Source organism: Uloborus diversus, chromosome 5, assembly GCF_026930045.1.
Source record: "Uloborus diversus isolate 005 chromosome 5, Udiv.v.3.1, whole genome shotgun sequence".
NCBI lineage: Eukaryota > Metazoa > Arthropoda > Arachnida > Araneae > Uloboridae > Uloborus > Uloborus diversus.
In genome coordinates, this window is record NC_072735.1 from 109,548,017 (window position 1) to 109,574,328 (window position 26,312).

Sequence of the window (26,312 nt, forward strand, 5' to 3'; positions counted from 1 at the left end):
GCAGAGGGAAGCTACATCTGTACAACGTTGGAGCTCCTTTCGAACGAATTGGGATCGACATCCTGGGTCCTCTACCAAGAACTGCTGATGGGAACAAATACATTCTTGTTTCCATCGACTACTTCACCAAATGGCCGGAAGCATATCCCATTCCAGATCAAGAAGCTACCACCGTAGCAGAGACTCTAGTCCAACATTCGATCTCGAGATACGGAACGCCTTTGCAGATTCATTCCGATCAAGGGAGGAATTTCTTCTCTGCTGTGTTTAAGGGCCTATGTCAAATTTTCGGAATTGAGAAAACTAGGACAACACCACTACACCCGCAATCGGACGGCATGGTGGAGAGATTTAACCGCACTATCCTGAATAATCTCTCACTTATGGTCTCCAGAAATCAACAGGATTGGGACAAGAAGCTGCCTTTGTTCCTGCTGGCCTACCGCAGTGCTGTCCACGAGACTACCGGATATGCCCCATCTCAGATGCTCTTCGGACGAGAGCTTCGGCTACCTTGTGATCTCGTCTTCGGTCGTCCTCCGGATGCGCCTTCATCGCCTGAGGAGTACATCCAGGATCTCCAGGCCCGGTTGGAAGACGTTCATAACTTCGCACGAGAGCGAATCAACATCGCGGCGGAGAAGATGAAGACCCGATACGACACAAGGTCTACTGGACATGAATTCAACGAAGGCGACAAGGTTTGGTTATGGAATCCCATCCGACGGAAAGGTCTGTCACCCAAATTGCAGTCGCATTGGGATGGACCCTACAAAGTCCTTAACCGACTGAATGACGTCGTAGTGAGGATCCAAAAATCACCTAATGCAAAACCTAGGGTTATACATTATGATCGGTTAGCCCCATACTATGGCCATAGTTCATGAGTATTACGTAAACAACCATGGTTGATAACATAAAAGTTGTAGATAATTTTTGCTTTTAATGTTTAGTAATATTTCTTGTTATTATTGTGTTTTCTGTATCTGTTAATTATTAATTAATGTGTATATTTGTAAACTTGTGATAGAAGTTTGGCACCCTTTCTGGGGATTGTACTGCCCGGGACGTGCAGTCCTTAGGAAGGGGGCAATGTTACAAATTCTGTAAATAGTAATTATTGTAGGAACGTAACCTGTAAATAGTTTCCCGTAATGAATATACAACCCCTTTTTTCATTCGGCTAAAGTATACGACCCCTATTTTCTTTCTTTTCATTGATAACGGTCTACTACTTTACAGAAGCGTGTGGAATATTTGAGAAATTTCTTTTCGGTGTATTTAAGCCGTTAGCGATGGATAAACAGTTAGTTTCGATTGATATTTCGAACTGAGAAGATTTTTGCTCTGTTTATAGCGAGGCATTTCGCTGTGTTGTTTTCGTATTTGGAAGTAAATACGTGTGTAAACGTTGAGTTTACGGTGTTGTGTGATAATTGCTTAATTGCTGATGAATAATTTAGCAGTTGTTGACGATCTTTCCTGTACATAGTGTAAATAAATTTCCTGTGTTTTTATCAAGAACTGTGTTTTCATTTCAAGAAAGTGGAAGTCGCACCGAATCCGTTACAATACTCTAGGGGAAAAGTAGGTTGATATATTGTTTCACAGAAGAAATATGTTGCGCGCAGTATGCTTCAAATATCGGCTTACAAAAAATGACACTTCATTTAAATAATTAATAAAAAGCTTCAGTACTGCTCATTATTTATATTTTGGTACCAAAACGATCATTATAGTTGCCTTAATATTAGGTTAAAATTTTATGAAGTCAATTTTAAATTAACTACTTGTTCCACAATCAGATGGCTGGGGCACATATTTAGGCGTGCAGATCTGAACCCGGTTAAAAAGCTAACTTTTTCGAAGAATGAGGGTACAAGGAGAAGGGGAAGACCAGTAGCAAGGTGGCTGGATAGTGTTGAGAAGTACCTAAAAATTTTGGGAGTGAACAGGTGGAGAAACCTGGCAACGTGTCGTACCGCCTGGAGGAAGCAGACGGAGAAAGCCTTGACCTGCACCAGGCTGTTGTGCTGATGAAGAAGAAGAACTTGTTCCACAAATGTTATCACCAAAAAGGTACCCGATCCTGAAGTGCAATAAGATTGTAAATAACACTACACGGCAAAAAAAAAAAAAAAAAAACCTTCAAAATTCTTACACTATTCCTACTGATTCTTATGAGAAACTACCCCCTGAGTTCAAATATGATCACTGTTTTCTCACATCATGTCCCACCTTTCGAAAATGCCTGCCACCATTTTTTTCCCGTTTTCGACTGTTTCATAGCCTTTTTATTTTTCTTTTGGAGGGTAAGGGAGCATTACATTAACCATTAACGTTCTTATGAGATGATAGAGTGGTGAAAAGTTCAAAAGGTATGTACATTTGGAGTAAATTTGGAGATTCATGCGGGCATTCCATCCCCCCTAATATTTTAAAAATAATTTAAAAAAACGAAATCTTTTTTTTTTCTAGGGGATTGCTTTAAAAATTTTCCCCTCATTTTTCGGCCTAAAAGTAGAATATAGGACTCACTCTAATGAGCCCCCATGTCTGAAAATATTTTTATGCAGTATTACTTTGTTTTTTGTTTTTTTAAATACTGGAAGCAACGCATGTTGCACAGTCAGAGTCGCCTTCAATCAGATCTTCAATAAAGAATCTTCCAGAATTATCCAAGTTACATTCACAGATATTATTAAAATTAAAAATGAACCTAAGTGAATAGCAATAAGTGTAATATAGCATAAATGTAAATTTACATTTCTGGAGATGCTCCGCTCCTACTGTTTTACACTTTAACAAGAAGTGATTGACAATAGAGGCGGTGCATTCCCAGATATTTCGTAGGATTATGAAATCTTTCATAAACCCTTTTTTTCTCCTTCCTAATGTAAACCCATTTAGATGCGATTGCTTTATATAGTAAAAGAATGAAGAAAACAGAGCTCATATGCATGTTCATACTCAGTAAACTTTTTTTTTTGTATTTTTTGATAACTTTGCTCACAATTTCAATAACGATAGATTCCTTTGTTTGACAAACGATTATTATTTTTGGCAGAAAGCTCAGCAGCGACATTAGGGAGAAAAATGCTATTTTGGAAGAATAAACGGAATAATATCTTTGTTTTCAGGTTCCTCTGGAATTTTATATTGGACAGCAGCTTCTACAGCCAAAGAACGTAACTGTTCAGATGGAAATTAGAAAAGATGGCATCAGAGCACGCTAGCATTCACTTTTTGGAGGAAAATGATAGAATAGGAAGAAATGAAAATGTCAATTGCTCTTTGAATAAGGACATTTTACATGTAAACTGTTTATATTTCCACCCAAGGATTTATGAAAGTTTTTATTTAATTTTTTTTCTTTGAAACAGATTTTATCACATCAAAAGTCGTTGCTTTCTTTCTTTTTGCTAATGCTTTTAAATTGATATTGCAAAGTATTAATTTTAAAATAAAGTTCCTACTAAAACACTTTTTGTGGCGGTTTACTAACAATTCTCACACCCATATTTTCAAACATTCGTACTAAGAAAAACTAATAAACATTTATTTTTTCATTAACCCTTTGCCTTACGATTTACGAACTAATAGCACGAACATTAAACAACAGCAACGTGGGTCACATGTCGAACCACTCACGATTTGGCTGAGCTATGAAAGCCACTAGCCGACGAATCAGTCATTTTGAATAAGACTTTTCATTGTGAAAAGTAAGGGTTTATCCAGCTTTTGATCGACATTTTTATACTCGTCTTTGTTTTTAATGAACTTAAACGTTGTCCGGGTTTCCCCACTTCTTGTCCGGTTTTTCCCACTCACAGCGCAAAGTAGTTTTTTTGAAACATGGGGGAAAAATAATAATAAAAAAAAATAATTAATAGAGAGAGAGAGAGAGAATCATTTGAATTTTGACGACTTGAATTCAAATTATGTTTTTGGCATTCACGAATTGCGTTAGAACCCAACTCGTTGTGTTTCTTGTCTCTGCAAATGTAATGGAATGGAAAGGATAAGACATTTGCTACCAGTCACATTGTGTCACGTGATTTTCTAAAATTGGTAATTCGAGGCATTTTGATAAAAAAAGAAATGGTGATTAGGATGCAGTAATAAAGTTAAAAATTTTATGGTCGATATCCACCGGTACTTATAAAGATTATTTACAGCGTATAACGTTATATATTTTTATATCAATCCTGAATGATGGGAATAATTAATCTGGAAATTTTGTACTTCGATGGAGTTTTGCTGTTTAAGTTCATCTATATAGGTGTTTTAAATGAAAAAACGTTATTTTACACAAAAAACCTCTTTTTAATGTAAAGTCTACTTAAGTAGAGCCCCCCCCCCCCTCCAAAAAAAAATGATGACGAAAAATTCGCTTTCTAAATAAATATTAAAAACAACCGTTGTCATGGCAATCCGAAAAATATGGACATCAACTACGGTCAAATGAGGACTATAAGCAATTCGTGATTGCTGGAAAAAATAAATAAATAAATAAATAAAAGAAATAACTATGAGCATCCTCACGTCCAAACTCAGAATATCGCCTCTCAAATGTTCATAAAATGTGGTGTATAGTAATAGTAAAGTACTAATGCATTAATACAGGGGCGGATCCAGACCATGGATTTGAATGGGAACATTTTTAGCAGTTATGTTTTTTTTTTTTTTGGGGGGGGGGGGTACATGAAAATACGCATTAAAAAATAACCATAAAAATTAAGTTTTACAACTTTATGCTCCGCGTCTTAACGCTTCTTTTTTAAAAAAAAATATGCATTACAAATTTTAAAAGCATAATTCTTAAAAAAAATTTATAAAAAACCGTCTGTTCATTGTCGTATTATATTTTAATCTTAAAAATTTCTCCCAACTGATAGGGGGGTTGGGGGGGGGATTTTTGAAATTGTAGTCTTAAGAAGGAAGTTTTTAAGACGGCCTCTGATGATGTTATGGGAAGGAAAGGTTTTTTAGGGGCCTTCTACAGAAATTTTTAGGAATCGAACTTTTAATAACGCGATTATAGGCGATATTTGGGGCTGCTCCCGATCGATTTTTTTTTTTTTTTTGCAGAATAGATCTAAATGGATCACCGCTCCGCCCAATTTTTCGAAATTGAACTTCCAAAAAACGCAGTTCCAGACAAACGCTGATGATGTTGCGAGTAGTGAGATTCTGAGACTTTTCCAAAAAAAAAAATTTCGAATTTTAAGTCTCAGAAAACGAATTAAAAACTTCGTTTCCTGGGACTTCAAATTCGAAATATTTTTTAATACGTTCGAAATATTTTCAGCGATATTAAGTGACAAAGGATTTAAACGCTCTCCACCTATAAATTTTTTGAAATTGTAATTTTTTCATTTTAAGAGCCCTTGTCCGGTAATTTTTCGTAATTGATGTCTTAAAAACGTGACTGTAAACCAATTTGGTAACGTTGGGGTTTTGGCAATTTTTCAAATTTGAAGCTCCAAAAAAGCAATATTTAACAGTTCTCGATGTTTTTAGAATGCGAGGTGTTAGATAGTTCTCCCCTGGAAATTTTTCAAAATTGACGTCCTGAAAACGAGATTTCAGACGCTCTTTATAGGTTTTGGCGGGGGAAAGGGGACTTCCAAAGCGTAGCATTATGAAAACTTTCTCATATTAAGACAGACTAGGATAAAGGGGGGAGGGGATAAAAGAAATAGGAGGTGTGGGATGTAATTAACTGATCAATAATCCGCCATGATTAAAATATTTTATTCCAAGATTCTTTCTAAAAGAAATTTAGATTTTTTTCGCGACATTCTTTTTCCCCTTATTAAAATAACTTCGTTTTCCCAAGGTACGTTCTGTTCTTCTCTTTAATTATAAGAAAGGTTTTTAAAAACATTCTAATCAGCCTTCTGGGGTGGGGGGGGGGGGCACAGGCCCTGTGCCTCCCCCCGGTTGTGCCACTGAATTGTAGAAGCTTTAAATATAATGATAAACTCCGCATCAAATAACTACAAAAGACAGTTTAAACAGGTTTGTATTCAAAAAGACTTATTTTAAAAGATTACTGAAAAACAGATGCAAAAAGCAAGTACAAAAATTTGGCAGTCTGGAAATGGTGGGATTAATTGAAGTGGATAAATTGAACTAAGACTGGGAAGCTGTATTGCAATAAGTACGATGAAAAATATTTACTCAGTCCCCGAAATTGAATTTTATATCGAATGTAAACTTCTCATAGTCTTATAACTTAGCATAATGTATTACCTATGATGGAAGCATTTATTTTTTGAATTTTTCTATGACGATCTTTACATTTCTGCAATGGGATCTTCTGCAAAACCGGAGTAAAACTTAAATCCTGCCATCCTTACCCATCTTCAGTGAAGTTTTATATCTAGGTTAGCGAAAAAACAACAGAAATAAGGTAAATTTGCGTCCCCCTACAAGTTGCTACCTGGAAAACTAGGGGAGGGGGCAAAGGGTATCGGCTATATACAAAAGGTAAGCCAGTTGCTACCTGAATGAAATTGCTTACGAAATCACCTGGTGGAACAATCCGAAGCTGGAATTTCTATCTCGAAAACGGAACAAGATGGGGAACAGAAGTGATTTACAAAGTTGTAGACCATCCTAAATTTATTATGAAAAGGTACCTTGTGGTCATACATGCAGAAAAGAGAACGGGTAGAGCGTGCATTGGTTTTTCTCATGATTTCATGAAAACATCCCTGATTTACGTTCCTGTGACGTCACGAAACTTAAACGGAAAAAGAAATGATTTATTTTTCTGGGAAACACGACGCCGCAATGTCTTATAAAGGTACATTATGTTCTATCTGAAGAATAGTAAAATAACATCGCTTATGAAAACTAAATGTTTATTAATACGTACTAAGACTAATTTTGTTGCAAGTCCAAATTTAAAATACACTGTTAAAAAAAACTTGAAAATTCAGGTAGTTTTCTGACTGATTTTAACAGAATATTTCCGTAATGATTGAAAATGTATTTTTTTCCTTACAAAAACGTAAACATCCCGACGAAAACGGAATTTTTTCATTTCTAGGGTTGCCGCTGTGCTGTACTTTGCTCCGATTAGTCTTCAAGTCATGATAAACATCACTTATTGATAGTGCTTATTGATCGCAGTTACATTTTGCTAATTAAAAGCATATTTAGAATAACAACTCAGATGCTGTAGACAAAATACATAGCTTGTTATTTCATGTCTGGAGAGTAATATACTCGTATGTCGAAATTGTTAATACGCCTTTGAGCTTTGTAAGTTTGGAAAAATGTTCGCGCCATTTTTAGACTGGCAGATGTGTTTTGATCGCCCTAGTGATTTGATGTGGGTTTTACTGAGTCAGTATTAGAATATTTTTGTGGTTTTAATATTTTGCTCAATACTTTGAACAATTCTATTCGTTAGTCATAGTGTGTGCTCTAGCAGTGAGAATAGTTTAAGGATCTCGTGTTATCAATTTAAAATAAAGCCTATTGGATTACCTGTTATCCAGATGCATTTAGCACCGCTGGTCATATGTAAGTGTTGTTGAATATCTTTGTACATGTTAATACAAATGTATTTTCCTTGTTAATATGCATTTGATAGAATTCCGATGATAGTTTATTTAGAATTTATACAACTATTATAGAATTATTTTTCATTGCTCTTACGCATTCTTGAAAGTTAATACACTAAATGCCATTTCGTATCTATACCGGAGATTATCGTGGTGTACGAGCAAGATAGGAAAAATCACTCTTTTTTTGGGGGGGGGGGATTCGCTTCACAGTTTGGAATACTGAAAGTAACTATTTTAAATCTCTAAATAAAGGTGTATTGTTGATGTTTAATATATACAATGAAAGTTTTGGCTACAATAAGTACTTAATTTAATTTATTAAGATCTTATCCAACAACTTATTTGAGATTATTGCAAGTTTCTTGGAAAAACAGTTCGGGTAAAACGAACTGATTGATATTGATATATGCTTAAGTAATAATGATTATGTACTAAAAATCTACGTTGCGATTCCAATGAGTGAAAAATTTGGATATCATTGGGGGGGGGGGGGATGGAGCATCTGAACCAAAAATTCTTCACGTGCATGTCAATGATTCTGTTTTTAAACCCAATAGATATGCGGTACTCTCTATCAGGTATATTATTATATGATAACGTCAACCTGTTTTTAATAGCATTTTATTTGGCATATTCTGCAAATAAAAATATCATATTTTTCATGTATGTTTTTCCATGCCACCCCAGACAATGTACGACGAAGGGAATATCGAACAGTATCAGCAGGGATAATTGGTGTCCTATTCAAATCCATCAATTTTTCTGCTAGTACTATTTGATTAATTTGACTCATCTGAAGTTGATATAAAAAGTTTTGGTCAGCAAATGGATGCTTGGTATATTAGGTAAGTTCTCTCTCCAGATGTTAATTTAAAAAAAAAAAGATGTTAATTTAAAAAAAAAAGTAACAAATGCAAAAAAAAAAAGTAATAATTTTAGAACAGTTAACTATATCTGTATTATATATCATTTTAAAGAACTAAATTTTTAATGAAACGAAAAGTCAATACTTGACATAACTTTTTAAATATTTTTTGAAAATAAAATCTTTTTACATAAATACGGGAAAGTGAGAAATGGAAAAAATATCGCAATGAAAAAATAAGGAACGTAAATTCTGTTAAAACACAGAAAGATCGTAAATGAACGGAAAAATAAGAAATGGAATTTTCGTTCAGTCACGAGAAATTTATAAACGGAAAACTACAACTACGGAGAAATAAGAAATGGAACTTCTGTTAAATCACGGAAAGTCATTGAACGGAAACGTAATATTTACGGCAACTTTGCTGCCGGTACTTTCTCCGTTATTTTCAGGAAATTTTTTTAACAGTGTATCATTTAATGGCAAAATATAGTTTCCCATCCTTATAACAGATGTTCCTGTTGCCAAAACATGTACTTATACAGGGTATATCAGTACAGCGTTTAAGACTCTCAGGGCAGATAGAGTACACCTAGACAATGGGAAATCAAACACCAATTCATGGTCGGAAAAGCTTTCATGACTCAATAGTGACGACGCAAAGCACAAGAAAGGCATGGCACGAATAAGAGGAGAAAGTATGTTTATTTTTTTTTAGTGCTGCAAAAATGCTGGTAAGTATTTGTTTGGTTTACATGATAGATGTCGCTACGTAAACCGAAGCATCAGATAAGGGTGCATGCGCATACCCGATTTTTGTTGCTGCGCTCGCTAGAAGCTTCATTTCACCTGCAGACAGAATGGTAGTTGGATGCATCACAGCCGGGGTCGCAATTTCGAATACCTTCTTTGATGACATGACGATCTTTGGCTCCTTAATGTTCTTTTTTCTTAGTTTTCTGCTGTACTAAAGGATAATAAACATGTTTTTTTTCTCATATTCATGCCTTGTCTTTTAGTGATTTGTGTCGTCACTACCGCGCCAGGAAAGCGGTTCCGACCATGCATTGCTATGTGGTTTCTCATCGTCTAGGTGTACTCTATCTGCCCTGAAAGTCTGTAAACACTGTACTGCTACACCCTGTATATTACGCAATTGTTATAAATTGTTTTTTTTTTCTTTCTCAGATAGTTTTTGAATCGCCAAAAATAAACGTGAGTTTTATCTGTTCTAATCTTTGCATTGATGTCCACAAAATGTCTTTTTGTACTAAAACGATGATGCTCTTCAACTTTGTAAAGAACTCCCCCCTTCCCCCCCGTTCTGGTTCCGTTTTCGAGATAGTAATTAAAACTCCGCAGTTTTCATTCTGGTGGCACTTTATTGGTATCATTCAGTAGTGCGTAGTTACATAACTATGCCTAGACATCACTTTTATGAATATAGCAGCAACCGTTCCAAATTTAAGACGGTGGATTTCAAAACAATCGATACAAATCCACAGTTAACGTTAGATCTTGGCCTTGTATAGAGGTACGCGGGCACCCGGGAACGGATTATATGGCGGTTTTCGAAAACTAATTAAGAACTGAAGTAAAGTAAGATAAGAAAAAACAACGTCAAGAAAAAAAAATCAAACATTGCAAACTTAAGTACTGAAGTGTTCAAATCTAATTTTAGGACACAAAAATGGCGGTTTCTACACAAATTAGTTATCGTATTCTCGGTTTAATTTCACTGGAAAGCTCGCGAAGAATACTTCCTAAGACGATTTTTCTTATCGCTTGGGAGCTCAGTGAGAGAGATGGATGTCATTTTTCTAAGGGGGAGTGCTAGATAACACTGTCCTTATTCAAAAATAAGTTTTTTTGGGTGCTTCGTTTCAATTTCGAAGGGATTTTCAGAGCAATTGTTGATGTTATTTTGAAAGTTTTTCTTACTCGGAGAGCTATTCTTCGGAACTATTTTGCTTACGCAGAAAAAGCTTTTTAGTAAGATGGTAAGAATTATTTGAAAAACATTACCTCTTTCTCTGTCTTGGATATTGAGAGAGTTTTTCCTTATTTTAATGGAAATTTGTGTGTGCAATAATTTAATCAGCTTTGGGAACCATTGTCCTCATTCTGATGGAAATTTTTGTGGGCTGTTGTCTTTACCCAGATGGAGCATTTTTATAGGATTGTTGACAGTGTGTAGGAACTACAATCCTTCTTTTGATGGAATTTTTTAGGAACTGTTGTCCTCACTTTAATGGGTTCTTTAGGCTGTTAATCTCCGTCTAATGAGGATTCTGAGACTAATGTCATGGCTGTTATGGAGATTTTCGGAGACTGCTGTCTTTATACTAAATAGGACTTGTAGGGTTTCTTGATCCTAATTTCAGGACTGATACTCCTTATTGTGAAGTCAATTTAAACTATATTTCTCCATATTCAATCAGGAGAGAAAATTGGTACCTGACATCGGAAATTTTAGTTTCTTTTTCAGCCAGGGAATGATGCAACGATCAACATAGCCAGCACAGCGTTGGGAACGTCTGATAGAAACTGGGATTTTTAAGGATTATATTGCCTATATATAGGAGTTGTTGTCCTGACTCAAATGGGAATTTTTAACGACATATCTTCATTATTATGGGATTATTTAGGGAGTTGTCGATTTGATGGGAAATTCTGCACTAAATAGTTTTTCCTTTGTTAAGTACAGGGTTGTAACATGTGTTATTTGACATCACTTTAAATTCGAGGTAGACAACAGTGCAACTTCGGGCGACACGGCTATATTACAATAAACGAAACAATAAGAAAATTTCATTCATTTATTCACACGTGTGTATTAAAACTAAATAAATGTACAGTTAAAATATAATTACTATGCCTTATATCCAGTTTTGTCTGCGCACACCACTTCGACGCTTGTGCTCTGCAGCGAAGTAATGAATTTCTCCTACTAAAAATTCTATACATTTTTTTCAAAATTCCAACTTATTGACAGAGTACTAAACATTATGAATGAAAATAAGTTACTTGGTCACTTTTTCACGTTTGATATTTAAAATTTTGCCCTTATAATATTGTTTTCGCGAAAAAAGCGGTGTTTTTTTCAACTGTACACTGTTAAAAAAATTTCCTGAAAATAACGGAGAAAGTACCGGCAGCAAAGTTGCCGTAAATATTACGTTTCCGTTCAATGACTTTCCGTGATTTAACAGAAGTTCCATTTCTTATTTCTCCGTAGTTGTAGTTTTCCGTTTATAAATTTCTCGTGACTGAACGAAAATTCCATTTCTTATTTTTTCGTTCATTTACGATCTTTCTGTGTTTTAACAGAATTTACGTTCCTTATTTTTTCATTGCGATATTTTTTCCATTTCTCACTTTCCCGTATTTAAGTAAAAAGATTTTATTTTCAAAAAATATTTAAAAAGTTTTGTCAAGTATTGACTTTTTGTTTCATTAAAAATTTAGTTCTTTAAAATGATATATAATACAGATATAGTTAACTGTTCTAAAATTATTACTTTTTTTTATTTGCATTTGTTACTCAAAGATTTTTTAAATTAACATCTGGAGAGAGAACTTACCTAACATCAAGCATCCATTTGCAGACCAAAACTTTTTATATCAACTTCAGATGAGTCAAATTAATCAAATAGTACTAGCAGAAAAATTGATGGATTTGAATAGGACACCAATTATCCCTGCTGATACTGTTCGATATTCCCTTCGTCGTACATTGTCTGGGGTGGCATGGAAAAACATACATGAAAAATATGATATTTTTATTTGCAGAATATGTCAAATAAAATACTATTAAAAACAGGTTGACGTTATCATATAATAATATACCTGATAGAGAGTACCGCATATCTATTGTGCTTAAAAACAGAATCATTGACATGCACGTGAAGAATTTTTGGTTCAGATGCTACATCCCCCCCCCCTCCCCAATGATATCCAAATTTTTCACTCATTGGAATCGCAACATAGATTTATAGTACATAATCATTATTACTTAAGCATATATCAATATCAATCAGTTCGTTTTACCCGAACTGTTTTTCCAAGAAACTTGCAATAATCTCAAATAAGTTGTTGGATAAGATCTTAATAAATTAAATTAAGTACTTATTGTTGCCAAAACTTTCATTGTATGTATCAAAGATACACAATACACCTTTATTTAGAGATTAAAAATAGTTACTTTCAGTATTCCAAACTGTGAAGCGAATCCCCCCTCCCCCCCAAAAAAACAGTGATTTTTCCTATCTTGCTCGCACACCACGATAATCTCCGGTATAGATACGAAATGGCATTTAGTGTATTAACTTTCAAGAATGCGTAAGAGCAATAAAAAATAACTCTATAATAGTTGTATAAATTCTAAATAGACTATCATCGGAATTCTATCAAATGCATATTAACAAGGAAAATACATTTGTATATTAACATGTACAAAGATATTCAACAACTTACATATGACCAGCGGTGCTAAATGCATCTGGATACAGCTAATCCAATAGGCTTTATTTTAAATTGATAACACGAGATCCTTAAACTATTCTCACTGCTAGAGCACACAATATGACTAACGTATTGAATTGTTTAAAGTATTGAGCAAAATATTAAAATCACAAAAATATTCTAATACTGACTCAGTAAAACCCACTTCAAATCACCAGGGCGATCAAAACACATCTGCCAGTCTAAAAATGGCGCGAACATTTTTCCAAAGCTCAAAGGCGTATAAACAATTTCGACATACGAGTATATTACACTCCAGACATGGAATAGCAAGCTATCTATTTTGTCTACAGCATATGAGTTGTTATTCTAAATATGCTTTTAATTAGCAAAATGTAACAGTGCGATTAATAAGCACTATCAATAAGTGATGTTTATCATGACTTGAAGACTAATCGGAGCAAAGTACAGCACAGCGGCAACCCTAGAAATGGAAAAATTCCGTTTTCGTCGGGATGTTTACGTTTTTGTAAGGAAAAAATACATTTTGAAGCATTACGGAAATATTCTGTTAAAATCAGTCAGAAAACTACCTGAATTTTCAGTTTTTTTTTAACAGTGTACCCTCTTCAGGTATGGATTGATATTGTCTAATAGAGCTGAAACTTTGCAAATCACATTTTCTCGCTTATTGGCACATTTTAGGGGGTACCCTGAAATATAATATGAAAAAATATTTTCTTTATATAACTTTTAACCACCTCAATGGTCACATTCACAAATATATAGAGAAACGCGTGTCGTAGTAGGGCGATACTGGAAAAAATGTCACGTGCGTAACGCTAAGTTTTTTATTTTATTCAAGTAACTATTAATTAGATATGGGATCAACTGTTATTCTTTGATAGTGCATCAAAGCATGTATTATTCCCCAACAGCATTATTTTTTAAAGGCTTTGGTTAGCTGAAAAAAATAGAAAACTTAGCGTTACGCACGGACATTTTTTCGAGAATCGCCCATTAGAGGATTGGTAACCCTACAGTTTTGATATCAATAGCATATTTAACTCTAAAACAGCTAAAAATGAAATCTAACAGAAATTCATTTTCAAATTGTTCTCCAGTGAAAAGAGTTTGCATCATTGAAAGTGGGTCTGCTGCTTGGTTCTATTGTTTTTCTCTTGAGTAATCACGAATTGCTTATTGTTTTCACTTGATCGTTGAAAGACGTCGTCCTTTGACTTTTGGGCCGGGACCTCTGCAACATCAGCGTCGACCGGGACCGAGCGAACACCGTCTCCACCAGCATCACTGTTGACCGGAAATTTCTCTCCTCGCGGGCGGTTCCATTTATATCCTACACACACACATGCCCCCACACACAAGTCTAAACACACGCGCGCGCCTACACACACATGCGCCTGCACAGACACACACACGCCAACATGTACCTACATACATTACCAATACACGCCTACACACAACACACACATACCTCCACATACACGCCTACTATACATACATTGTCTGCACACACGCCTACACTACGCCTACACACGCCAACTATACATACATTGCCTTCACACACGCGCGCCTACATACATACGCACGTCACTACACACGCGTGGCTACACACACACGCGCTTGCACGCACACTCGTGATTGCGAAAAACATAATTTGAATTCAAGGGGAAAAAAATCAATGTCAAATATTCGATTTCTTTTTTTAAAAGACTATTGAAATGTAGTACCAAAAAGAAGGTTAATTGTTTAAGAATCAAAGGACATAAAATTTCTTGAAATTTGAATCACTTTGCCGAAATAAACATGTGCGGAATTTTAGGTTTTGAGTAAAAAACGAAAAGAATAAACAGAAAAATATTTTAGACCAGCGGAAGAACATGAGAACAGAACAAATTAGGTGCTTAAAAATAGGTTTTACTACACATTTATCCCTTCGATATGATATTTATCTTAATGTTTCAAATGTGAACAAAGAAAAACAAACAAATCCCGAACAGATTGTGAAAGATAACATAGAAATTTGTGAGGCAAGGTTATCTTTGCTAAAGATAACACTCAAATCCTTGGATACAAATGTTTTTTTTAAAAGATTTTGCTTCCCATTTGTTCTCTTCTACGCTCGTTAACTGGGTTAATACCATTAACGGCATGGAAGTTACTCAATTTTTGTTGGGGCCAATCATCGCGCCCTTTATATTGGGGTTGACAACGATATTTTTGCTGTATTGGTAAGTCAGACTTTTTACTATTTTATTTGTCGTGCTCTAGAAATCCGCTTATGTATATTTTCATACAATGTGTTCTCTCACACATAAAAAGTCCCATACTCGATCAGATCAGTGTAGGATCGTAGAGTTTTTCCGGGGGGGGGATATTTTTTTTCTGTCTCTTATACATAATCTCAATTCAAAAATCTTAAATGAGTACTAATTTATCAAAAGGGAACTTATCCATTTTCAAAAAATGTTCAGGAGGTGAGAAAAACGAATTAGGGTAAGAGCAAAACAGCTTTATTAACTTCTCCGGGTACAGAATTGAGCACGAAAGCACGGCAAATCATGGCCTAGAGTAAGAAATGTTTGTGTAAAAAAAAATTAGATATTGCCATCGTAATTTTGGATATGTGCCGTTTTGAACGAAAACCTAAATGTTGAAAATTCCAATTTCACCAAAACCTTAATATTTTACCTTCTCATATTCTCTTATCGAAGTACATAAGCCTAAAAGTAGTGAATTAAAATTTGAGGATTTTGGACATGTGTTCCCTTGTAGTCTTCGCATTACAGATTCTTTCAGGATGTCTCCTTTGATTCAAAATAAAACGTGCGGAGAATGGATTTGTTACCTTTTGATCAAAAAGCCACACTTTACCCTTAAATAAAATAAGATTTTCCACATTTGGGCTTCTTGAGAGTAAGTGATTTGAAAAATGCCATGTGAAAGATTCAGAAAATGTCATAGAATGATTTTTTCTAAAAAGTGGATATGTTCCCTTTTGATAAATTACTCCTCAAATGTTTAAACAAAGAATTTTGTGACTGAAAGGAACTTGAAAACAGAATTCTTGAAACATAAATATTATTCTTGTCATGTTCTTTGAAGTCAAACAAATGCAGTTAGAATCTAATCAAAAAAATGCGCTTTAGGGGAAATTGAATGAAGCTCAGTGGGTTATGATTTAATGCAACCTTTTAAAGTTAAATACTTACAATAACAAAAAAATCGACGCACCAAGAAGGAGGGATCCAATTGAGACGAAAATTGGTGGATAGGAAGACAATACACAGAATAGTAAATGATTAAATTCTCAGAAAATTGAATACTTTATGTCAGAGTTACAGCAACAAGTTTAATAACATATTGACCCGCCTCTAGTCTGGATACAAGCTGAAGCACGGTGTGGAAAAACACCGATAAAGCTCCCCGAGGATGTCCTGCGGTATTTCCGGCCAAATTCGCTCCAATTGTCGAACGAGGTTATCAACATTCCTAGCCAGATGCAATCGCCATCTCATCGTATCCCAGACATGCTCGATGGGAGAGAGATCTGGCGATTTGGCAGGCCAGGGAAGATGTTGACTAGCTTGCAGACAGTTCATAGCAACACGTGTCGTATGTAATCTGGCATTGTCTTGCTGAAAACCAGCCGAGGTTACTGCAAAAGGAACGGCAGCAAAACAGGTCTTAGGATGTCGTCGACGTACCACTGTGCAAGAAGTGTACCTCTAATTACGACCAAAGGGGTTCAGGTATCAAAGGAAATGGCACCCCAGACTATAATGCCTTGTTGAGGGCCAGTGTGGCGTGCAAAAATGAAACCATCATCCCCCCTCTGCCCTGGGTGTCTCCAAACACGTCTTCGTTGATCGTCATGACACAGTTGGAAGCGGGATTCGTCGCTAAAGACTATACGTCCCCAGTCGGCACCATTCCAACCTGATCGAGCCATGCAACACTGTAATCTGACTCGGCAGTGTGTAGGCGTCAGTGGCAGGTGGCGCGAGCGTAGATTTCGTTGTCCCAACCGTCTGTAAATGGTCATCATGGACACTGGTGTTTGAGTTGAATGTCTGATGCTTCATAGAGATGAAGAAAGCGCTGTGACAGCTGATCGGACAATCACTCTGTCATCACGATCTGTTGTGACCCTAGGTCGACCGCTACCATCCTGACGCTAAACCCTGCCATTTTCCACCCATCCTTAACAGCATCTTCGAATCGCCGCATCACTTCGACTCAAATGACGAGCGATTCTCCGATTTGATCAACCGGCCTCTTTCAATCCAATGATACGACCTCTTTTAAACTCTGACAGTTGCTCGTAATGAGCACGAACCATGCGGTGAGGCATTTTTTAATAGTTGAAAGGTAATCTGAATCGCAATCAAACCGAACGCTTTAACAACTGTTGAAGAACTGCTCTTTAGATACATCTGCTGGATGCGCAGTTTCTATGCGCTGGAGATCAAACTATTTATTCTTTGGACACCAAATTTTAATCATTTGCATATCTGGTCGCAATACTCATGCATAGAAAACTTCAAAGCAATCGAATGATTGCTTCTTGGTATGTCGACTTTTTTGTTATAGAGTGCAAAAACATTTGTACTGAAAAGTAAAATAAGAAATAACAGCGTCAAAAAGCACAAATTACAGATTGCTGCAGACACGTGTTTCGGCGTTACAAGGAACACCTTTTTCCATGCCAAAGAAATAAGCTTCTGGATGTCTCTGTCGGATGTCTTTTTATCCATTAGCTCATTTCTTTTGCTATGAAAAAGGCGTTGAATTTAACGCAGAAACACGTGTTTACAAAAATCTGCAATTTGCTTTTTGACATTGTTATTTCTTATTTTACAACCTTTTTATTTCATAATCGATCAGTGTCGCCAGATTGTTGTTAAAATAAACAAAATGTTTAGAAAAAGTTTTCTTCCTTTAAACAGGGGTGATTGTGGTCCAGTATTTTACCGAATTTCCGGTATTTTCGGACGTATTTCCGGTATTTTCATGTCTGAAAATACCGGAATTATGATCTTTTTTCGTTATGCTTTTATCTCCCTACCTACGCAATTTATTTTAAATTATATAATACCCATCAAATATACCTGCAAGAGCCTTAAGATGGACAACTATCCCTTAAGATGGACAAATGTCAAGATAATTTGTATAATCAAAAGTAACTTTGTAATCCATTAAAAATTTAATTAAATGTGCACGCAATATTTTGACTCAGAACTATTTAAAACTATGGCAAAGGTGCACTTAAGTAATAGGGGCCAAAGATTACTCCCCCCCCCCCCCTTGAAACTTTCAGGTATTTTTTGATGAACTCACAATCACCCCTGTTTAAAATAAATTTCTTCTTATGGTGCCAAAATTATATATAAGTCCAGGCAGCGGAACACATAAAAGTAATTTACAAAATATATGCAATGTATTTAGTACTGGCCGACTGACCGGAAACTTATAAACGCCCCGTATAGATTGCCTTATATGTTAAGTTTTATGCCTTGTCTTACAGGTTATCCACACGGAGGCACAGTTATTGGAAAGACAGAGGAGTTATTTACGATAAACCTCTTCCATTTTTTGGATCTCTCTTGCAGTCATTTACGAAGGTTATTATTTTATTATTATCTTATTTTTTCCTTTTTCAATTTTTTTTTTACCTGAAAGAGTAAAATGTATGGAGGAAAAATTTCTTATAGCCATACCTAGTTGAATGTTTAGTTGTTTTATCCGTTGCATTTACACTCATTAGGGGGTGGGGGCGGAAAGTCATGTTTTTTCAAACTAATAAACTTAAATAAGTTTTCATGCTTAATCAACGAACTATCGCTATCAAATTCCTTTTGTCATCTCTTGAGCGAATTTTAACAATCTCGGATAGATAAAAATCCATTGCATGACATTTTGGATATCCGCAAAGTATTTGACACATAAGAAGTGTTCCAGCTATTTCAATACAGTTGAATCAGATTTTGTAATGTTGGTCGAGTAAAATTAAAGTGTTTGCCGAAAGAAATGAAGTAAAACATTATTCTGTCGCTGGCGTGTAAGCGGCAGAAATGAGTTTTCGAGATATTTGAAGAAATGCCTTTTGGATTCAATACTAACAATAGGGCAGGAGTTCTCGAACTCTTTCAACTCGGAGCACCCTTTGAAGATTTAGAATTTTCTCACGGCATCCTAGTCCAACTCTGTTATGTAAACAACTAATAAGACATCATTTTCAGGGGGCTTCTTCTCCACACCTGCACAGTTCATGCACATATGTTCAACATATGCAGCACAGGATTATATCGTCCTCCCAAGTACTCCGGTGTTATATTATAAAGACACTGGAGGGTTAATAAGGCGAACCATGGTCATATCGTACTACAATTTACTTTTCTAGGATATCAAACCTCGGGAAAAAATGTCGGCCCACAACGACATTTCACTTTTTGAATTCGTCAACCACATGGTTTAGATTTCAAGAACAGTATGCAGCTTTTTGAAGTGATAACTTCTAATGGAAGGGGGAGGTTGAGTAAACCGATTTGAGACATAACGCGTAACGGCGCAACTCTCGTCCGGTATTCCTTTCGTTCGCGCATACGACAGAAGCGCGCATTCTCGGAGAAATTCTGTTTCATTACTCTTTAGGTCAGCTTTAAGCGTTAAGTGATAGTAGAAAAAGTAATGAAACTAACAGAAGATGGATGATCGTCGCAACATAACACAATTTCCTAACGAAAGGTGAGTTTAACAATACAATATAATACCAATAACATTGCAAACAATATATATTCAAAACAGCATTTAATCTTTAAATTTATTTTCAAAACAAAAGCATTTTTGCGATTAGTTATACTAAAAATATCTAGCTTCATTTAGGGTTTTGAACTGTGATAAGGTGTACATATTTTAAACGAACTTCATCCCCGCAGACTCCGCAACGCAGGGGTTGGGGACGGCAGAGAAAAGAAAAAATAATGAACAAACATTTAATTTGTGCACCACAGAATAAAATCTAAACTGACTTTAACTTTAAAACAATCACTCGATAAAAAGTTATTCGGGTGGGGGAGATCCAATAAAGTGTGCGGTTAGGGTCCCTGGTGATTTTTGCAGGGTGGGAGGGGGGGGGGTAAAATATAGATCGTAGCCTGGTCGTAATAATGCGCCAATTTTATCGTTTCAGATTTAAGCTTATTCTTGTGGTTTGTTTATGGTAACAACATTTATTTACAACTAACATTTTAAAACAGCATTAAATCTTTAAATTTATTTTCAAGACAAAAAAAAATTGTGATTAGTTATACTAAAAATATCTCGCTTCATTCAGGGTTTTGAACTGTGAAAAGGTTTACCTAATTAGAACAAACTACCGATTACCCCGCATTTGCCGGCATGTCGCAAAATATGAGGGTTACCAGATTTTCAACAACCCTTTCCTGGTCCTTTCCGGCATGCCGAAAAAAACAAGGTTAAAAAAATCATATATAACAATTTAATACTGTAACAAATATATATTCAACTTTTCAATATATATATATATATATTGATATATATATATATATATATATATATATATATATATATATATATATATATTCTATACTGGTGTGCTAAGCACATGAGTATAATTCGTATCTACACTTTGTATCCAAATTATTGTCTCACTAGGTGATTCTTCGTAACATATATTACCTAAATACACTGTTTCTTGAATATTTGTGAATGGGAAATATTAAAATAAATTCCTGAAAAAGTTGCATCTAATACATGGAGGCAAAAAAATTTAAAAAGTGATTTCAGATTTCTTATTTTGAGCTCAGCTGCAGATTCCATTTTTGTGCTTAGCCCGGGAGAACAGGTTAGTTTATTAGTATTCATAAACAGTTTAATTTTGCACAAATATTTGTTAACTATAGTAAGATAACGCATCATAAACTACCACGAATTTTTTTCATTTCGACTACCTGAAATTTATTGGTTCGTTTTTGAAAAGGAGATTACTTCGGGAATTTATTATTATTTTTCCTTGTAGAGTTTACTTTGCGGTTGAAACAGAGGGGTAAATTAACTTTTGTGTGGTTTCAAAATAAACCTTGAATTATCCGGCATTCGAATTTCCCGGCACGCTGGTCAACCTCGCTTTTTTCCGGCATGTCGGCTAATGCGGGGTAATACGGTACATCCCCGCAGACTCCGCAACGCGAGGGACGGCCAAGAAAACAAAAATAATAAATAAACATTTAATTTGTTCGTCATCGAGGAAAATCTAAAATGTTTCGTAAGTTTCAGTGTTTTTTCTGATAAACGAAATATTTAGAAACGACGCGTCATTTAATCTATTGTTTTTGCGTCGACATCAAAACTTATGTTTAAAAGTAGTCTGAATGGTGATTAAAGAATAAAATTATTTTTCATTTGGAGCAATTTTGAAGTCGTCTCAATGAAGCAAAGCAACAAATTATTATTGCCGACATATATGTATCTCCAAACAGAAGTACATGGTTGTCCAAATTAAAGTTCCCCAACTCAGAGACCTGTGCAGGGTGTTCTATGGGTCATAATGTGATGAAATTTCGGAAACAGACAATTCAGATCATGCGCTCGTGATTTATTTAAAAAAAAGTACCTGAAGTCGCCGATAGGTGGCGTTGCAGATAAACAAGGCATTCTATAGATGTTCTATATGTCTGCCATGGTTCTCCACAACTTTTTCCATCCGTAAAGCAGTGTGTTCCGCAGCGGAACGCAATAAGTGCACATTAATACCACGCACATTCTGAACAATTGAGTCTTTCAGATCTGCCAAGGTTGCTGGATTTTCTCGGTAGACTTCATCTTTTAAAAATCCCCATAACCAAAAGTCGCATGGGGTGAGATCAGGCGAGCGAGGAGGCCAAGCTGTTGGGAAACAGCGGCTGATCACACGTGCATCAGTGAAAGTTGCCCGTAACACCTGTTGAACGCCCAGAAGAATATGGGGAGGTGCACCATCTTGCATAAATATCGTGTCCTGGAGGTGGCCACGTTGTTGCAGTTCAGGAATCACAAACGTTGTCAACATGTCCTGATATCGTCTTCCTATGACAGAGCAGGTTTCGAATCCTCTTGGAGTCACCTCTTCAAAAAAATAAGGCCCAATGATGAATGTTGCAGTGAAACCGCACCATACCGTAACCTTTGCAGGGTGCAAGGGCACTTGATGAATTGCTCGCGGGTTTTCACTTGCCCAAATGCGGCAGTTGTGCGCATTCACTTGACCGTTCAGGTGAAAATGGGCCTCATCCGTCCAAAGGATATTCCACGGCCAAGCAGCATCGACTTCCATTCTGGCAAGGAACTTCAGCGCAAATGTTTCCCGAACCACAGGGTCCCCGTCCGACAGCTGATGAAGACTATGGATTTTGTAAGGAAAATAGCGTAGGATTCGACGCATCACACGCCAGACGGTCGTATAGGGCATATCCACAGCACGAGAAACACGTGGCACACTGACAACACCATGTGGCGATTGTCTAGTGGTAACCACGACCGCCAAAGCAACGTCTTCTACGCGTGCTGAATTCACAGCATGGCGTCCTCTACCTGTCAAAATTCCCAATTGTCCAGATCTTTCGAACTTCCTCATCATCTCTCTTAAAGCGCGTGGTGACATCGGTCCTCGGCGCATGTTCTTCAGCCGACGGAATGTTCTTAAAGCAGCACATGAGTTCTCGTCATTCTGGTAAAAAAGTTTGACCAACAGAGCTTTGTCTTTCAAAGTCACCATTGTGTACCAGCGAGGTTGAAAATAACTGCCTGTGCAGCGCCTGTCTTGCACCTTCCACTTTTGTAGGGCTCATCTTTTGCATACGTTGCGCAGAAGCTTTATTTCTGCAAATCACGTTGTTGAAATATGTAAATTTCCCAATTACTTGTGTTACAGCGCCATCTATCGGCAACTTTTAGTATTATTTTTTTTTAAATAAATCACGAGCGCATGATCTGAAGTGTCTGTTTCCAAAATTTAATCACATTATGACCCATAGAACATCCTGTACAGGCCTCTCAGTTGGGGAACTTTAATTTGGACAACCCTGTATTTCAAGAATTATTCAATTTATTCATGAACAGCTTTTAAATTATACACAAGAAGATTCTGCTTTAGTTAATGAAGATTATTATACAATTCCTTTAATTTTAACCGGAGCTTTTAATGTTAATTTTGCTTTGGATTGAACTAAAAATTTAGTATCGTAAACCAAATTACAATTACAAATGATTAATAAGCCAGAAGAAGCCACACTACAAGTCACGGAATTTTACTTGATGCAGTCTTAGCAAGATTTTTAGATAACATACAATGCAAAAATTTTGTTGCTCATTATAGCTACCATAAGCCAATTGTAACTTCCATAGGATTAAATAATAATAATAATTTAATTCTATGAAAGTTATCACTTCTGCCGAGCGTCCCGTGATGCACATTTTTTTTTAGTAAAATTTCAGGGAGTCATGTAGAAACAAAATTTAGCGTAAAATAAGATCAGTTGCTTTTGACATACTCTTCTGCAACAACTTTCACAACACTGTCGCCTGGTAGTTAAAAATGGCTTGTTAATAACGCTTTATCATCAGTTAGGCTTTTTGATGACTAGTGAATTTTTGTTAGACTGTATCAAAAAAAGGAGGATTTCCTTACTGATCAACTGGACATTATTTGATTGGTTGGTTTTATTAGGTTTAATGGCGCAAGAGCCTTTATAGGTTGTACTACGCCAATTTTTGGTACACATAACTTACATGTATATATTGATGCCACGGACACTTCGCGGCATCCCTCACCTACTCTTACGGCACCCCAGTATGTCGCGGCACCGAGTTTGAGATCCCATGCAATAGGGAAATATTGAAATTTAACGTTGTTTTCATAGTTCTTTCTTTTTTTAGTGGAACCCAAACAAGGAAGCCCAAGCTTGTACAATACAACTCACGTACAATAGATGAGAAAAAAAAAAGAGAAAAAATGAAAAATCGTAAATTAGCAGTTACTGTCCTTCACCTGCTCACGACAGTGTTATGCTAAACTGCAGTACACAAGAGGAAGTGATTTTTTTTCGATACTATATTAAAATTTTGCATTTTAGATAGACAAGGGTTTTGATAACAAGAGTAATTTAAACGCTGATTTAAAAAAAAAAAAATAAGAAAAAAAAAAAAAACAATCCGTCCCCCCACCCACCCATCTTATCACCATATATGTAGTTGTTTTTACTTGTACAACTAACATACCCGAGCCCAAGTAGCAATCGATTTAAGGCTTCCGTTTATTAAGCACCAGTTTAGGTGGAAGTCTGATTTGACTCAGGCAACACCATCTATCAATATTTCGATAGTTTAGAGCCAAACCAGAAGCCGAACAACTGCTGGACTCCCCAGAGGTATCTATTTATTTACTTGGAGAACTTTCTGACTACGACATATTTAACGTCCCCCAGCCACCATTAATGGGGACGGTGGATCTTTGACCGGCTAGATTGAAACCCGGGACCTCCGGTCACAAGTCTGATGCCTTACCGATCAGGTTACCACGGCCAGATTACCATATAAATATGTACTAAATACGTCGAAACACGTTTAAATTTAAAGTTAAAAAAATGGTAAGTAGAAATTTAATCTATACTTATATTATAAAGAGAGAGGACGGATTTTTGTGTGTTTATATGTTCGAGGTAATCTCTGGAACCCTCTGCATCTATTTGAAAAATTCCTTCACTATATGAAAGGTGCTTTCTTACTGAGTGACATAGGCTATAATTCGAAAAAATAAGATAAATACACTGTCAAAAAAATCCGTCTTTTTACGCTACATTTTCCTTCATTTTTCGAGGAAAAATTATCCTTTTCCGGTGAAACGAAAACTTTCTGTCAAATGGGCGCGCGCATGCGCAGTTGACATTTTTACCATTCTAAATTCTACGCTTGCCGTGCCGACTGCCCGCCAAAACCAAGACCTGACAACGGCCATGTGTAAAAGTGAATGAAGTTCTGTGACCTCAAGAAGTACCTTCAATATGAATAATCTAGTTATTGGGTGAGTACTTATTTTAGAGTTTGATTCCAAAAATATGTATTGTTCCTTTTTACTGGAAAGCAGTACGTAATATAGTTTGAAAGAAAAAATGTTAATTTCGCAGATGGGTAAACGCCGCCATATTTAAATTTGTATACAAAACAAAGCTTCCATTTATATTGAGCAGGAACATAACAGGGCTTATGCAAAGCCAACAAATGTACTTTTATTTGAGTTTACTGAAAAAGGTTAGAAATAAACCTTGGGACTTGTTTGGAAGTCAAATTGTGGTTGAGAGAACGATATTTCAATATTAATAGTATTTACGTAAATTGATTTTACAGTAGCGAGACAATGTTCATTTTGTAAACTTTCCATTAAGCCTTGAGAAAGGTTTTTGTTGAAAAATTTTAATTAAGCAGTGTAATTTCGTTTTAATACAAAGTTGCTTTTGTTGAAAATGATAATACAAATTCGTATGCTAGTCGAGTGATGTTCTTTTTAACCTGGACTATGAAACTTTAACTACAGTGGCTCCCAAAAGTCTTCGTACACTTTGAAATTTTTTAGTAAAACCAAAATAACGCGAAACTGAATTCGAATATAAAGTCCAATATTTTTTCACATCATTCCTATGTCATTCTAAATAAAACCCTGTAGTTTTTTCAAAATATTGACGAATGTTATTTTTGAAATGGGTCAAAAAACGAAGAGACAGAGAAATAATACGCCACAAAAGTTATCGTACACTCAAATATTTTCGAATAAATTCATGATTAAAATTATATCATATGTCGTTTTTTTATTATTTTTTCCATTGTGAAATGCCCTTAGAAGTAACTTGGCTTTAATTTTTTGTTTATTTATTCCTTAATATTGTGATTATTGCTTTAAAATGGCTGGTATTCGTAAAAAAACCACAAACACCGTTCGAAATTTAAATGTTTTACTCACAGTAGTGGTAAATTTGTTTGAAATGTCTCTAAATTAGTTAATTCATTCCATTCTACAGTAAAGTGCTTGATAAAATGCTTTAAAGAAAAGAATCGGGCCCGAAAACAAGGTAAGAAAAGGTCATCCGGCAAAGTTGACAAAGCCTTATCGGAGATTTACAGTTAAAAAATTCAGGAAGAATACACATTTGAGTGCTGTAAAAGTTTCTGCAGAGTTAAATGAAACTTTTTACATGTAATTTTCACCTAGAATTGTTCGCCAAGTTCTCTGATTAGCTGGATTAAAAGGGACCTCTTCCCGAAGACATTTTCTTCCATGCGAAAAACAGAAAGCTTACGCTTTTCGTCGCTAAAATCGATGATAAATA

The 26,312-nt window shown here is 35.7% G+C and overlaps 2 protein-coding genes across 3 annotated transcripts in view; both read left to right on the forward strand.

Annotated features, from left to right (window-relative positions):
* The window catches only part of LOC129222877 (cytochrome P450 3A8-like), an 87,959-nt gene extending 84,431 nt beyond the window's left edge, over window positions 1-3,528 (forward strand). For both annotated transcript variants that reach the window (XM_054857437.1, XM_054857436.1), the window contains exon 14: window positions 3,141-3,528. In XM_054857437.1, coding sequence (XP_054713412.1) covers window positions 3,141-3,236 — 96 coding nt within the window. In that variant the 3' untranslated portion in view covers window positions 3,237-3,528. The remainder of the gene's footprint in view (window positions 1-3,140) is intronic.
* Window positions 3,529-15,042: 11,514 nt separating this feature from the next.
* Window positions 15,043-26,312, forward strand: part of LOC129223073 (cytochrome P450 3A2-like) — an 82,509-nt gene continuing 71,239 nt past the window's right edge. The window contains exons 1-2 of the mRNA XM_054857639.1: window positions 15,043-15,164; window positions 18,461-18,557. Of these exons, the coding sequence (XP_054713614.1) occupies window positions 15,085-15,164; window positions 18,461-18,557 (177 nt within the window). The 5' untranslated portion in view covers window positions 15,043-15,084. The remainder of the gene's footprint in view (window positions 15,165-18,460; window positions 18,558-26,312) is intronic.